This window comes from Vanellus vanellus (assembly GCF_965231255.1).
Source record: "Vanellus vanellus genome assembly, chromosome: 9".
Lineage (NCBI taxonomy): Eukaryota > Metazoa > Chordata > Aves > Charadriiformes > Charadriidae > Vanellus > Vanellus vanellus.
Genome location: NC_138914.1, coordinates 19,843,374 through 19,859,680, shown reverse-complemented (window position 1 = coordinate 19,859,680; position 16,307 = coordinate 19,843,374). Strand labels below are relative to the sequence as shown.

General features: G+C 49.2%; 1 protein-coding gene across 1 annotated transcript in view; it reads left to right on the top strand.

Moving 5' to 3' along the window:
* Positions 1–16,307, top strand: part of CACNA2D2 (calcium voltage-gated channel auxiliary subunit alpha2delta 2) — a gene marked incomplete at its 5' end in the record, with an annotated part of 200,805 nt that overhangs the window by 49,376 nt on the left and 135,122 nt on the right. Inside the window, one exon of the mRNA XM_082487826.1 lies at positions 14,006–14,122. Coding sequence (XP_082343952.1) covers positions 14,006–14,122 — 117 coding nt within the window. The remainder of the gene's footprint in view (positions 1–14,005; positions 14,123–16,307) is intronic.

The following is a 16,307-nucleotide window of genomic DNA, read 5'->3' as shown; positions in this document are numbered from 1 at the left end:
CAGGGTGCCCATGCCATGCTGTGGGGCTCAATCCATGATCCACTGGGCTTGGGGGAAGAAGCTGCAGAATAAAACCCTAGTCTTTGGAACATGAGGCAGAATCCTACAGCTCTGGGAAATTATGGTTTCCTCTTTAAAGCTTGCTCCTTTGTTTTAGGAGGGAAGTTGTAAGGTGGCATTAAAAAGCACCTGCTGCATCGCCATCAGATGTCTCACCATTTGAGTTTAAATGTCTCATCTGAAAGAATTCCCAACCAGGTTTCCTTTAAAGCAATCGAAGCTGCTTGGGTTTCAGCTTTTGCCACTGCTGTTTAGAGTAATGCTAATTAACATTCTGTGCAAAGGAGCGGAGAGTGGGGAAGGGAAATGCTTATGATTTGTAAATGCCACTTTGCTCTTCTGGCACCATCCCTCTGGGGAGAGGATTTCTTTCTTCTTGTTCTTGTTTTCCACCCCTCCCTCCCACTGTCTTGGAGTAAAGCTGATGGCTGGGCATATATTTTGCCTTGAGCGTATGCATAACTTCTCACTGTGACTACCTGTGTAACAGCGGGTGAATCTGTATGGATGTGAGGGCACCTGCGTGTGCGCAGAGCAGGAGCGTGTCGCTTTGAGTGTAGGTGAACCCGCGGCTGGTGCGTGCGAGCCGTTACCAAAGGAGGAGGCATGTGGCAGGCTTGTCCGTGCTACAAGTTTCCCATTCCCTTGATGATAAGCTACAAGCAAATGGGGATGAAATCAGAAATTGGCAACATGCTGTCAGGAGGGATTAATTTCTGTCCCTGATTAACTTTATGCTGGAACAGCAGGAGACTAATACTTCACCGTACACGCTGCCTGATGCAACATTTTCTTACACCGAGTAGATCTGAATCCATCCCCGGTCCTGCTCTCCCCTGTTACGTTATCTTAGATCCCAGTGGCAGGGCTGTTGCTCTGGGGGTGTAATGACAGGCCACATACATGTTTCCTAATGCTGGTGGAAACTACTGTAAAAAAAATCTGCCGGTGCTTTGGGAGTCTGTCTTGAGCCATACAAAACTTTTGTTTCTGTTTGTAGTAGGTTTAATGCACCGGTTGGTCCCTGGAGGCTCCTGGTGGAATATTCATACTCTCCGTTCCTGTGCTACCTTTCCTCTAATGCTTCCACAACACTTTGCAAAAATTAACGGTAAATTCTTTCGATGTGGGAGGTTGGTGACACCATTCGGACACAAAAGGTGATTTGCCCATAATTGCACAGGCAGATCAGTACTCTGTGTGTGGCAAAGGGGGAATACGGCCCAAGTCCCCTTGCTCAGCCGTAAGTGCCAGACAATTGCTCCCCACCTGTGCCTAAAGCTTAATTAAGATTGCCTGCAGTCCAAGGGAGAGTGCAGGTATGGAGCTGAAATAGCGCTGCGTGTCGACAGCGAAGTGTGCAGGCAGAGCCGTTCCTGCAAGAACGGATGGGTCTGGAGCTCAGCTGCGGGCGCTCATGTGCAAGGGGAAAGGGCTGGGACAGCAGGGACTAGAGCCCTCAAATATTGGGGAAAAACCTACAGAAGGAGAGGACAAGGCAGGTGGGGATGCAAGTGTGCGTGCAGATTTGTGTGATTGTGTTTGAGTAGATGCGAGTGGGTACTTCTGGCCGCTCTGGGGGGTGCTGGCTCCCTCTGGCTTCCACACTGTGGGGGTGTGATGGGGGCCTGGGGATCGAGTTCTTCCCTATCTCTGGGACAGCCCTCCTGCGATCTTAGCAGTGTACATAGGTGGAGTTTGTTGGCTGCTAGGAGTGATGCTAGGATTGCACGTCATCCTGCTGTCTCCTCGTCGGCCATATGGAGAACAGAAACTCACAGCTCGTATATAGCTGCTTCTGCAAAGCCTGTAAGTCTGGCTCTGCCTGGGAAAGAAACAGACCACCCTCTGTTCTCTGCCCCAAGCCTGTAACACATCTCCTAGTGAGTAAGTCACCTAGACCAGTCAAATGGATCAGCTATATCTAGCAAAGCGTGAGTGTTTTCCTTTGCCTTGGTCCTCCTCTTGTGTTAAGGACCGCCCTTCCAAGAGCTGAAGCTGACCTGCTCTGGCTGATACCAGGGAGAGGATGGGACAGCCCATGAGTCGCTGCTGCACCATTCAGGGCTGATGGAGGAGAATTTACCATCATTAACCCCCAAAATCTAAGTAGTGGCTGGCTTGGGAGGGAGGGCACTCGGTGAGGTTGGCAGGAGGTGGGTGCAGCAGGGAGCAACTTCTGCCTGCAGCCATGTGAGCAAGCACCCAAGTATTGGGAACCTCGTGGGGTCTGTGAAGGGTGGATCCATGGGACACTTACCCTCTGCTCCCCACTGAGGAGGAGTCCATGTCTGGTCCTTCCCCCGATGACGGCGGGCAGCCCTGTGCCTTGCTTGTTTGTCACAGCCACAGCTAAACGAGCAGCTGATTGAGAATAAGGCTGGTGCAGGGGAGAGGGCGATTTACTGCTCTGCTAAGAGGTTCCTGCTGTATTTTCTCTTTAATTTGAAGGGCTCCTCAGCAGGCTGTCAGGGCTGGGATGCGGCGGCTGCACCTGCGTGGCACTGGGAGGCTGCGTGCTAGCAAATCCTGCGCGGAAATAGCGTGGAGTGGGGGGCTGCAGCAGCAGGCTGGGTTTAGCAGGCGCATCTGACTGACGCCTGCAGTTTTCCGCTGGCATAATCGCATATTTTGGAGGTTGTGAAGATGAGGAAGGTGGAGGAACAGGAAAGGGTGGAACGCAGCACAGATGGATGCCGTGGAAGCCCCCCATCGCCACAGTTTTGCCATTGAACATCACTGCTAACCTCTACCTCCTACTCTGTTATTCCATGGCAGGCTGAAGCCTCTTGTTGCCCCGCTCTCATCAGTAACCAAATCGGGACTGGGGATCTCAGAATTCCTCAAATCTGCTCTTGCAATTCCTGTCTAAATATTGTCTCTGTGCCCTTCCATCAAAAAAAAAAATAATGCGTGCCTTGTTATGCTCAAGACTTGGGCTCCATTTTTGCTCTGTTCCTCCCCCTCCCCCCCCCCCCCCCCCCCCTTCTGATCTGTGCTTTCTTTTCCCCCAAAGTTCTGGTTTGGGACATCTGATGGAAAGTGCCCAGCTTTGACCGATGACTGGATATTTTGGGGACTGTTTTGAATAGCAGCCTTGTGAAGAATCTACCTACAGCACTTCCTACTTGTTGCTGTTCTGGTTTGAGGAACCCACAACAATTTGTTGTCGGTTAGACAATTATTCTCTCACCTGATGACCCCATCCTACCTGGCAAGGAGAATCGGAAAAAACAAGGAAGCCCAAGGGTTGAAATATAAACAGATTTAATAGAATAAGACTAAATAATTAACATTAATAACATGAAAGAACCAATATTGATCCCAATACCCATATAAAATATGCAAGGACTATACTCAGCCTATTCTATCAGTAGAAGCTGTGCACTCCCAGCAGGGGACCAAAAATGTCAGACACTGAGCGCTGTGGCTTCGGGAGGAAGGGAAGGCCTCAGGGGCAAGAAGTTCTCAGGATGGCAGCCATTATAGAAGAGAGAACTCCTCAGAAAACTTTGTAATTTGTATGGAATGTGACATTCATGGTATGAAATAATCGTGTTGGCCAGCTTGGGTCACTTGACCCTGGATCTCACTCCTCCTCATCCCTGTGCCTGGCTAACTCAAAAACACTGACACCTTGAAACCCACACACCATAGCTGGCTATAAAGTAAATATTTTCAGAAATTCAGACAGTAGAGTCTTCTAAAAGTGCAGTTTTACCAAGCATTACAAGAGAAATTAGTCCTGTGTCGCTCAAACCAGGACAGTTGTTTTAATTGCAGTTTGAACACAGAACACTTGGATATGAAAAGCATTAACTTGTGGGGAAAGAACAAATGAATTTGAGTTTTTTAGCCTACAAACATAGAAACTAAAGCAGGACAAATCTTCAGATATGTAATGGGGCACAGCAGCACAAGGCAGAAGTGCCTGTTCCTCATTGATTCTGGGTCTTTCCACCAAGAACACTGTTTTAATTTGCAGCAAGGGATTTTCAGATTTGGCATCATAAGAAGTTTTCAAGTAAGATCATGAAGCACCAGAGCATTTTGTGTAGTGAAGCGCAGGAATCTCCATTGCTGGATGTTTTTAAGAATAGGTCAGAGGAACATGTTAGGAATGAGAGATCTGTGATACTAATGTTAGAAATGACATTTCCATGATACCCCAAGTGGAAGGTAGTATCTGAGCAGGCTGATGAGATCCCTTCCAGCCCTGTTCTCTGTGATGCTGCAGAGGTTTCTGAACCTCTTAGTGGAGTCTCTCTGTTTGGATTTTGCATCTCTGGAGGTTGCCTTCAGAAGAGACATCCTGTGGGATCTCCCTGGGCTCCTTCAAGACTGTGCAGAAAACTAAAACCTGGGCTGTGTTTCTCAGCTGGAGGGTTTGGTGCTGCTGTTCAAGTCTTGCTGGTGAGGCTTTGCAGGTGGGAATAAGTTGAAAACCTCAGCTGATAGGACTTTGCAGAGGATCACCTCTTTATTAAAATCTCCAAGTATGTGATGTATTTTTGTTAAAGTCTCAGTTTCTGCCCCCCCAGGTTCAGGGACCGGGAGGCACTGGCAGGAGAAAGGATGACTCTGGAAACGAGCGGAATAAAGCTGTCTACAAATCTATTCTCCGTATCCTCTGGGGACAAGGCAAAGCTTTATGAGCCTATGCCGCAACAGAGAGGACTTTATGTTAAACGTTAAGTAAGGACTTTCTAACAGGGTGGTTAGGAAAACACTGGAGGACATCAGCCAGGGCAGCCTGGGCTCTTCACCACCAGTGGACAAGAGCAGGGCTTTTGGACGGCAAGGGTTAGGGAGACCCTCCATGAGCCAGAGGGTTGGGTTGGACAAGTGGATCTCTTCCAGCCTTGCTTCCAATGAGTTTGTGCGTTTACAGAAATGCTTCGGGTGCTTGAGATTAGGGAGAAAAGGTTGTAAGCATGAATCTCTGAAGATCAGAGAAAGCCCCCAAACCCGCATCAGAAGGTAAATCAAGAGAATTGCAAAGTTGCTATTTCTAAAAGTTCAATTTCTCTAAAATAGATCATTACTCTGCAGAAACCTGTAGGGGTAACTGTTGACAGTGCTGACTTATGCTGGCCTAGATTTCAATCGCTCTAGCTCTAATAAGAGATTTAGTTTAATTCCATGTTGGAGGAGTTAGCCCAAATTTGCATCACTGCAGCTGAGAGCTGAATGTGGCATGTGGTAGCCATCAATGAGAATAAAAGGCAGTTTGAGGTAATTGTTACTCTTTTTCTTGGTGTAGTTAGAAGGAAAACCTGCAAAATATGTCTGAGAGCTTGAGTGTTAGAGGCTGCACAGCCCAACCTTTCTCCACAGCCCTTCCTACAAGAAGCAGCAGCTTTTCTGGAACAGAAGATAAAGCTGTTTTGGGAAAGAGGGCTGGTTATTTATTTAAAGTCATGTCTCTGAGGATCCGAGAGTCTTGCATCGTGCAATGCAGAGCGAGTGAGGGACCCATGCAAGCTTGGGGTACCCTTGCAGGGAGCAGCCTTTGCCCGGCTATGGCAGCTCTGCCCCCGGTGTGCTTCAGCAAAAGGGGCTGGGGCAATGCTTTCCATCGTCTCTCGTACCAGCGGGTTGGGGCAGCGCTTTCCATCGTCTCTCGTAGCAGCGATGCTCCTTTCCTCACCCTGCTCGCTGCCGGGGAACCTGAGTCCGGTGAGATCCCATCTTGGGTCTGTATTAGCTTTTGTAATTTCACTGTCCTAAACGTTTAGCCTTGGAAAAGAAGCAGCACAGTAAAGGTAAACAAAGTTTTCAACCGTCCAGCAGCTGCGAGAAAGGCAGAACTGCAGCCACACAGAGTCCAGGGGTGATCTGGGAAACAGAGAAGTTTCTTGCTTTGTCTTTCCCTAAGCACGTGCTCTCTGAACCTGTCAGTTCCAGCACAAACCGTCTCCCCCTGCCTGGGCTTTCTGCTCCATTCTCCCTCTCCTCTGAACCCTCCTTTGGTGTCCCCTTCCTCCTGACCCCTGCACTTGTCCTGGTGGGTCTGGCGTGGTGCTTCAGTGGACCGTGTGCCTCTCTGCCAGAGAGCACTTTAACCTCTTTCAGTTAAGCTGACGATCCATTCCAAAATTGATTTTAATTTTTGCTTATAGGTAAACCAGTGGGAAATTGAGTTCTGTTGAACCAATATAAATCAAGCATGTATTTCTGGAAGAGCTTTATGTGGAAGGATTTGCACTGCTGTATCAATGTAGCTTTTGATCTGACCTATCCCTTGCTGTGGTAAAACATAATTTCATTCTCTTAGGGACAACAGGGTAAACCCGGTATGATCCATAGTGTGAAGGCACTGACTCTGATAGAAATAGTATAAAGATGAAATATAGCAGACTTGTGCATCTTCATCTGTGACAACATCCCTCCTATGGTATTCTAGGTGCAATTTTAATGATGCTGATCTGAAGTACAGCTGTTCTGTATAGATGTGACTTAATCAAGCTGGTTAAATGCGTCTGCGTATATGCTGAAGGAAAGCAGTTGAGATACCTTTTAAAAATACTGTGTTTTCCTTACTAAAGCTTTTCTTATGTCCCGTATAACCAAGAAAGCAGCCAGAGTGAAGGATCAGGTTGGGGTTTTTTTGTTTTGTTTCTGTTTTACTGTACTAGTGTATACTGTCAGAGAACGTGTGATTCCTGAATGCATTTGGGCATTTGTCTGAGATGCTGTAGCTGTTCTCTTCCTCTCATACATTAGCACAGCAGGCTCTGGTGGGCTTGTGCTCTGACCTGGCAGTGAGACCCATGCCATCCAAGTGGCTGTGGGTGTGCAGAGTATAGGGGCAGAGCTCCCACCCTGGTTGAGACCTTACGTTTTCAACTATGCAGTGATTTATTTTTACAGCCCTGTATCTGAAAGGAGAAGGCTGAGTTTGAAGTTGTGTGGTACCAAATTACCTCGCAGAAGATTCACGCTCTGCAGACGCCCAGGCAGGTCTGTTGCTCTGAGAGCTCCCCATACAAGGGTTTGGGCTGCTGAAGACTAAAAGCAGCTTTCCAGGCCAGGAGAGGTTTTCTATAATCCAGGCTAACCGTGCATAGCCCTTTATCCCTGTCTAGTTGCTAAATTATGCATAGCAGTCTCAGGTCTGCTTCAGGGCTGGCAGGCCTGAAGTCTCAGCTGCAGAGGCTCGTGATCCTGGGCTGAGCGAGCAAAAGTCCAACCGGTGCCTCAGAGGATGGGAGACGGTGCCAGTGCAGGACACGGCTGGATGGGGAGTACTGGAGCAGCTCCACCTCTCCATCCCTAGTGGGGTGGGCTGCCTTCCGTTCGCCCACCGTGTCCTCTGTGGTACTGTTGCCTTCTAGCAGGCTCTTTAGTGAAGGAAGGAGACCTTAGTTCTACAGTTTGTTTGCTTCAATTATAGCTGACCATCCCTGAGGAGCAGCTAAACTGCGCTTTTTCCTGTCCTGCTTTTGCGGGAGAGCTGTGAAGAGCTGCTCAGAGGGTGCTTGCTTTTTATTCAGTGGGTGGAAGGAAGGAGCGCAGCAGGGAAATGGCACTGTGCGAGGGGAGAGGGAGATGGGGTTAGTAAATGTCAAGCTGTTTGCCTCCTGCGCACACTCAAGCACGTCCACAGGCTGCATGAGCAGCGGCTCTCACTGAGGACAGGGCAGAGAGGGTGGCACGTCCCCAGGGCTGGTGGCATCCATGGTACCGGCTCTGGGTGTTGCCATGGGGTAGATTCACAAAGCCCTCGCTGGACTGTGGCACCACTGCTCACCTGCGGCCGCTTCCCTTTGCCTTCCCCCCTCCTGACTCCTGGACAGGGAAAACGGGGATATAGCCCCTTCCTGGCTGATGGCTGCTTTGCCAGAAGGCCATCCTTGTGCCCTCTGCCAGTTCTCATCCCCCTTGTCCCTGCGGTGGTGTGTGATCTGCTCTGTACAACGTGGTACAGGCAGCACCGATTGTCCTGGCGGGCTGTCAGCGAGGCCACTGTCACTCTTATCACTGCCTGCTTGATTATCCCTGACGCTGCGCCGAGGCTGACATCCTCCTAATGTAATATAGACACCACGATGATTACCATCATTGCAAGAACTATAAGCACCAGACTATGAAATTTAACAACAGTAGGTGCAGCAGGGACGAGGGGCGAGACGGGAATCGTGCTGTCTCTGCTCTCTGCCTGTGGCCCTGAGCAGTCTCCATCTTCCAGCAGGATCTCTGGGGTTTTGCACTCCTTTTCCTCCCTGTTCCCCAGCTGTAGTGCTCCTTGCTCCGCCTGGACCATCTCATGGTACTCTTGCTGGTCACTTATGGTGCTGGGCATTCTTCTCTAGGCTCCCTCTTTGTCAGAGGGGTCTGCTCGGTGTGCCCGAGGCACAAGCAAGTCTGCTCAAGGATTCCCCCATTCCTCTTCAGTGGTACCCTGAGCCATGGGCAGCTGGCAGGACCCCACTGTAGGTGAGCTGAGGCTCAAAATGGGCCAGACTGCTGCTTGTCTGGTGGAGACCAACAGATCCTGAAGCTCCAGGAGAAGCACTAGGGGAGCACCTGAGCAAGTAGCTCCTCTAAGGGCAGGTATCCTGATGCAGTATTTGCTGTACCAGGTAATTCCCTTTGCAGAGACCATATCTGGGTCACTGTATGAAGCCGATCAGCACGGACCTGGCTGCAGGAGCTGGAAGTACCCCCCTGAACAGAGACCTTCCCTACCCCCTGTAATAACGCCAGGTGGAAAAAACCTGTTATTTTCCAGGTGTATGGCTTTTGTAGGGCATGACATGGCACAGTCCCATCTCTGGGGTGTGAGGGGTTATCTCAGGTGTACACGGCTGTCATGCCTGTCGAGGTGCGGTTTGCTCTTTGCCTCCCTTGCCTGGAGCACCCCTGGGTTGGGGTGGGATGCTCTGGGAGCAGGAATGCAGCCCGCTCCGTTGCTGCACATAGTACTTCGCTCTTTTGCAAACATGCCAGGTTTGCACTGTGATTAAACGCTGGTGTTTGGACTGCAGCTGTCCAAACCAGGTGTATTAGATTCATACAGAGGAAAAAAAAAAAAAAGAAATAATTTCTGGAAGATGACTGTTAACCCAGACCAAACGCCTTTCCACCAGGAGCCAGAGCGCCGCAGCCTCTCCCAGTAGGGTGCAGGGCTTGTTCCCCAGCAAACCCCGGCTGGGGCTTGAGCTGTGGGTACAGTCTGTGTCCTGGACCAGAAATGCTGAGAGCTGCTGGGGTTACCTGCTGCCGTGTTAGGGTTCAGCTTCTTGGTAGTTGTCACTGCTGTTTTTAAGCGAGGTGGACAAGGCAGTCTTGAAGATGCTGCTGTGCAAGTGGAGCAGAGTGCTGCCCTTCTGGCAGCTTGCTTTTGGGGAAGGGCTGCTGCTTGGGGGACGTGAAATGGAGCTGGGGGGAAGAGGGAAGGAGAAGGGGTCTGGTTTAGATCGTGTGTGTACCCCACCATCCCAGTCCTCCTGTCGGTGTCCTCCCTCTTGTCCTGGGCAAGGAGGCTGGAGACTGGCCCTGCCGCTGTGCAGGGAGGCCAGCACCCGCGGGGGACAGCGAGGCTGGGGCTGAGGAGACAGTTTTTACTTTCTACTGGTACCCAAAGGCACATGTGCTAATGGTGTTATACAGGGAGCTCCCCCGAAGTTTACCTTCCTTCATGTTTTATCATCCGGTACCTCGACCCGCAGGAAGGTGCTGGGTCCTCTTCTGGCAGATCAAGTAGTGACTTTGGCACTCGTGGGAGTATTTCTGCACCCTTTTCTGTTCTGTTCCAGGCTGCCCAGTTTCGCGGTGCTGGGTGCACTTGTGGAGAATTGGGGAGTGGTAAATGCTTTCTCTGAACTGACAGCTCCCTGGATATATAGGCACAGAGGGAATTAATAGCAGAGATGAGCATCATTTGTTGTGCATTAGGAGCAAAGCAAACAAGTGAATTTAGAGAATGGATGTTCTGAGGCAATGTCAGAGCTGCCTCTTCGGTTATACAGTTGCTGCTGTGAATGTGTATTGGCAATTGGTTGTGTTACCAGCTCTGCTTTTTAGTAAGGCTGCTTAGCACTTCTCTGCTGGTTTAGATCATCTTCTCAGCTGTTTATAGTTGCACTATGCTTAGCAGTATTTGGGATTAAATTTCTCATGTTGCAGGTTGTCTTGAGCTGTTTGATTCCCCCCACCTCCCCACCCTGGCACCATTTTAATTTTTTTTTTTTTTTTTTTCTACTCAGTCCTTTCTGATATTTTGCCTGTGTTAATGTTTCCCCCTGCTCTTGCCACTTACTAGTTCACTCTTAGCATCCACTACTGGACTTTTCATTCCACTGTCATGCCTGGATCTTCTGGCTGATGCATCCAGCTTCAGCCCTTCCCAAACTTTTTATTGAGGTTTGCAGTTTATAATTTGGTCTTGATCCCCCATCCCCTGAACAGAACAGCTGCCTCCTCTGTGCTGCCCGAGGGCTGGTACCTCCATAGGTAATTCAGGGGCTCTGTGCAGCCGCTCTCCTGTCCAGTAGCTTCAAGTTTGCCAACCAGGTTGAGCAGGGCTATGCTGGGGGCATTGTTACTTGTCTCAGCGTGGCTGGGGCATTGAGGGATTGGGCTTCACTCACATGTTCCTGCATTGCCACCCGCTCGCCCTGCCTGTTGGGGGGACATGCAGACTGTGAGGGGATGGGGTGTGTTCACGAAAGGGTTGCAAAGTAAAACATAGTCTACCAAGAGTGCGCAACCTGTACCCCCCTTCTCCCCAAGGGTGCCGGTATGGCGGGGTATGAGTGTACCTACGTGGAATCAGAAGCAGTGGTTTCTTGACTCAGAGGTCACTGCTGTTACAAATTTCAAACCCAGGTCCCAAAACACTGCATCACAGGAGAATTTCAATGAGAATGGCTTTATAATCTGGACAAAACTAAGGGCTTTTGCCATTGCTGAGGAATGTTTGGGATGTCTGTGGCCAGAAAATTCGCCCTCCAATTCAGCTCAAGGAAAAACCCAATATGGGAAATGTCACCTTAGATAAGTGAAATGCGGACAAGTTCTGAACAACCCGTAGCGAAATGCTACAATGGAGAGCTCGAAGCTATCTTAATTGCCTGGAGCACTACCATTCATTCCCCCGCCTGTCTGGTACGTTCTTGTGCTCGTATGGTCACTGTTAATTCATGCTGGATTGTTCTAATTAACGCCGATGAACTGTTCAGCCAAGAAGACTGCGGAGCTCTGCAGCTGCAGAGAGGGCTCGAGGAACATCTCCTGGTTTCTTTTTCTGTTTTTTTCCTCCCTTGTGGACAGGCACCGTTTCTGTCTGTAACCAATAGGAGCCAATTTTCTGTTTCATAACAGGAAAATACTAATGTCAGGACGCCCTCCTTACCCAAAGCCTTCTCCTTGAAGATTGCTGCTCTTTGCTTTCCTAATTGCTGCTGCTCAGCTGGAGGTAGTGCGCGCCTTCCAAACACATTATTTTGCTATGCTGGTACTTACCAAAGGGAAAAAAAGAGTATGAGAGAATATTGCTTGCGTTCCTCACTTTAACCCTTTCTGTTCTATGTGAGACATTTTTCTCTACCACAGGATGTTTTGCTGTTGGCAATACATGCTTTTCAGTCTGAAGCTTGGGGTGTAATGGAGCTCTGATGTGAAGAACACCTAGAAATAATTTCTTGTGGAGTCCGAGGATGCCTCTAAAATGTGTTCTCTTACTAAAGCATCCTCTTTGGAGTCACTGCGCTCAAATCCCTTGAGCCTTTTTTGGGGAAAAAAAAAAAAAAACAAACCACAAAAAAAAATCCCAGTTGCCTGGAGTAGAGCTAGGATGGAGTAATGATGTACGTGGACACAAGGCTGCCGGGAGGGGCGTGCTGTCCAGAATTTCCTGGTGGCATGGAACAAAGGAGGAGCTCTGGCAGAACAGGGATCCCAGGAGAGCTGCAGAAAGCAAAGTTGAAGCCTGAAGATTAACTCTGTAGGTCTGGAGGGACCGTGCAAAGCCAAAAGAGCAGCCTTTTGCTTAGTCTCTGAGCAGACTCCTGCTGCTTCAACCTTAGAAACCGCTTTGTTTAACTATGAAAGGAAAGGGGAGGCTGTCTCTGCTCAGGCTCTGGAGTTCATTGCCAGCTGCCTTTCAGTGACCGCCTTTGCTTCCTGCTCATTAACATCTGGTAAAGAAAAAGGGTGGAGTACGTAGTTTCCCAACATATCAGGAGGCTCTCATCCTGTTCTTGAGCTGTGTAATGTGCTGCTGTCCAGATCCTGGGCATCTGCCTGCCCATACCTTTATTTTTGCTGGTTCCACCAAGAGAAAAAGTTGTGGTGGCATCATCCTGGTGGGTATCTCTAGCCAAGCCTCTCCTTAGTCCTGCCTTCGTGCTGCCAGCGTGGGATGAAATGTCGGGGGGATCTGAGGTATGTGTTTGTCTTGTGGAAGCTGGTTTTTACTGTTTGTGTTTGGGTGCTCCAAGACCCAGGGCAGATCAGGGCAGAGGCAGGCAGATGTTTCATGAGAAATGGTTTCTGCACCACCTGGTCTTTTCCTTTCTCATAATGGTCAGGTCTGCAACAAACCAGCAGTTACAGGCAGAGTATTTCACCTCTAATGAAGCTCCAGCAAAGAGGGTTTTTAGTCCCGTGGGAAGCAATGATTCAGCTCCCAAGGATCATGCAAGCTCGGGAAGGTGCCAGACCTGCTTAGCATGGGAATCACAGTTAAACATGGAGTCAGGTACCTCCTTGGGGAGGTCCAGCTCTCCTTGGAGGGTTTTCTGCTGCTGGATGTCTTCATGTCTGGAATTGCAGGTATTTGCAAGTAGCCCGAGGATTCAGAGAGAAGCAGAATCCCGTTTGCTGTGTGGTTTTCTTCATGTATCTTACTTAAGAATAGATAAGGTGTGAGGATATTTCTATTTCCTTATCTCAGATGATTGGAAAAAGGTATTTTCTTTTACCCTGTGTTGGTTGCACCTGAGTTTGCAGACAGGCAGAGTTAACAAGTCAGAAAATGATCTGAGGAGGTGACTGAGGGCTTGGTGGTTGCCAAGTCTTGTGGTGGGGCCAAACCTTTCTCACTGGGGCAGTGCTGATGCTAACAGCACGTCCCTTGGGGCTGGCGTTGTCCTCTGCAGTTGTGTGGTATGGCTTGGAAGGCTTGGAAGGGCATGCCCACGGGTCACAGCTGCACGCTTTGGGCGCAAACATTCAAATCCAGGTAATTGCATCTGGTCTTCAGGATAATCCCAGTACAGATCTGTGCCTTCCCCCCCCGCCCCCCCCCCCCCCCCCCCTTCCTCTCCTCACCACAGCCTGGCCAAGTTCTGGACTGGTTGTAGAAATCTGGGTTTCCTGAGGGTGCCGCTTTATTATGGATTGCTTAGAGATGAGGTTTTATCCTACTTCATGTGACCCCCTTGCTCCTATTCCTGGTACCCACTGCTGCCTGTGCCCATACTGCCGGGCTCCGCACCTAAGGAAGCCTGTGGGCAGCGCACAGGGGTTGGGGCAGGCAGATGGTTGGTCTTGCGTTGGCAAAACCCAGCAGGTGATCTTGGGGAGGGGACGTGTGAGTGGTCAGTGGGCTTTAGGGGATGTGTTTGGGTGAGGGTGGGCACAGGAGGAAGTGTGGTGGCTCTGCCTGTGCTGCCGGTTTGGCTCCGCAGCGATGGGGAGGTGGGAAGTGTGGTGGGCACCTCAGCCTTTGAGTGAGCTGAGGATGCTCATAGCCTGCAAGCACGAAGGCAGGCAACTATAAAGCCAATGGTGTGAGCAGCAGGTTGAATGCATTATTACTTTTTTTCCTGGTTGCAAAGTCTTTCTTCCCTTGTTCCCCTCATTTCAAAAGCTGATATTGTTACCTAATCCACATTGCTAAAATTCTTCTGTGTTAGAGGATCAGCTTTTCTATGGGAAGACTACTGTACTTCTCTCTAATATTGACTGTCTTTCTTTCTCTTGTTTCTCTTCTTAGATCTACAATGAGAATAGAAACCTGTTTGAAGTCAAAGAGAATGTGCCCAGGAAATTGGTGGAGAAGGTCGCAGGGGACATTGAGAGCCTCTTGGCCAAGAAAGTCCGTGCTTTAAAGGTAAGGTGATGGGCCTATGGGGTGATCCTTTGTCTATGTTTGGTTTAAAAAAGAGGGTTGGTGCTGGCATAGCATTACGAGCTCAGCTTCAAAGCAAGTTCTATGGTTGTGTGGCCTTTTCTGGGAACTGCATCCTGCAGTTGCACAGGTTCATATGGAGTATATCTGGGGTGTGAGGCAAGAATGTATCATGTGAGGATCTACTTGAGGTAAAGTGAGGTATCTTCTTGCTTTTTATTTCCTCCCACCATTGTGTGAACACCTGAAGTTGCTGCCACAAGAATACAAGTGACAGCAAAAGCCTGGTAGCAAATTCGGCCCAGTCATTTGACTGGGGGTGTGGTGAGCAGGAACAGAGGTACTGCGGTGTCCCTGCAATAGCTCATGGAAGTGTTTCAGACAAGTAGGGTTTTTTGTCCTGTTTAGGAGAGGATGTGCTTAAATGTTTGTGCTGGTGCCTGGCACTTGAATCATGTGATTGACTGCGTGTGTGAGTTGCCCTCATACATTTCCAATCCATTGTCCCATTTTGAGCACTCCTTTTAAAACGAATTCATTTTATCTGTAGTGGAGCGAGGTAATCAGCTTGTGGTGCTGGCCAGTAAAACGCAGCGGTGGCTGTAAAGAGATGGCAGTGGGGCTGTGCTCTGCTACAGCGTTCTCTGCTGCCAGGGCAGAGACAAGTAATTGCCTTCCTGGAGAGATGGAGATACCCCCTCTGCTGCAGAGGGGTATGGGAGCCACATAAGAGTTTCACTTCCAGGAGCTGTAACATCCTCTCAAATACCTGACTGTAGTGAGCAGGATGAAGCTGTGCAATAGACATCTGGCATGCCTTGCAGCTTGATTAACCAGAAGCACTTTTGTGGGGCGATAGACAAGGGGAAGGCTCAGAGCAGGTAGCATAGCTTTTGTGTCTGCAGAGGGCCTATAGCCAAAAAGACTTGGTCACCCCTCAACCTGATCAGCACAGGAAAAAGTACTGTGGTGAGGGAAAAGGTGTTGCAATAAAAGGTGTAACTAAGGCAGTGAGAGTTTGGAAATGACCTATCCCCATAGTACAGATAACCTTGTTCGTCTTCCAGTTTGACTTCCTTTTTGTTGGTTTTTGGGGCAGGACTGGTTGGTGCACTGTTAAGGGCTCACCTGATGCTGGACCCGACACAGAGGAGTGATTCTGGCAGCACTGGTTAGATAAGGAGCATTGGTGCTGTTTTATTGTAGTGGAAACAATGATCCGTTGACCTGGATTAGTCCCTTCAAGAGGACTCATTCAGAGTGCAGTTGCTGGATGGAGCAGTCTCTTACACCCAGCTTGCATATAAATTCTTGGCATCTTAGATTGGTGGTGCTGACAACAAAATCTGGAAATGGGGAAGTTGCTGGGAGAAGGAGAAATTGGATCTTCTGAATTTCTTCCATGTTGTGCTAAGCTCTTTCGAAGCAGTGGGGCTCTCACAGCTTCTTCCACTTCCCAGCCTGTGTTTCCTTCTGTCTCAACTCTCCCCTTAATTGAATCATTTCTCCTGGAGTCATTTCACCCCCTTCTCTCATGACTCACGAGAGCGATGATGACTTCTTGAAATACATTTTTCAGCATCTGACTCAGGCGGGAATCCGTGTATCAGCGAGGGCAGGTGAGGAGGGAGAAACGGATCTTCTCCTTGAAGTATGAACTGCCACATCACTCGTGTACTCACTGCTGAAAAGATGCCTCCCTGTTCCCTTTGCTGCAGGAGGGAGAAGGGATATTGTCTGTGCTTTGGTGAGGCTTTGTAGGAAGGTGGTAGCTAGCCTTTGGGCACGCATGATGGACACACGCTTCAAGAGTGCCGTTCGGATTAGGCAGTGATTCAGTCACAGCCATCAAAAAGCCTGTTTTCCTCTGTTTCCAAGTGAAAATGTTAATGTTTCTTTATTAAAGTTAAACTGCATGCAGAGCACTTATCAATAATACATAGTTTCTTACCTTGTGCGTTGCATTTCTAAGAAGCAGAAATCAAGCACTAGGAAGCTGAACTGGGCTGTCTGGCCCTGAGACCTGTGGTGCAGTGCTGTGGCGTGGGTCTGGCACTAGCTGGATGCTGGGATTTCACATGTGCTTTTCAGAGGAGCACCAGAGCCAGGGGTGTGTAGCAAAGAGAGTAATTGCTTCCTAAAATAACAGTCATCTACAAGGGGCTGG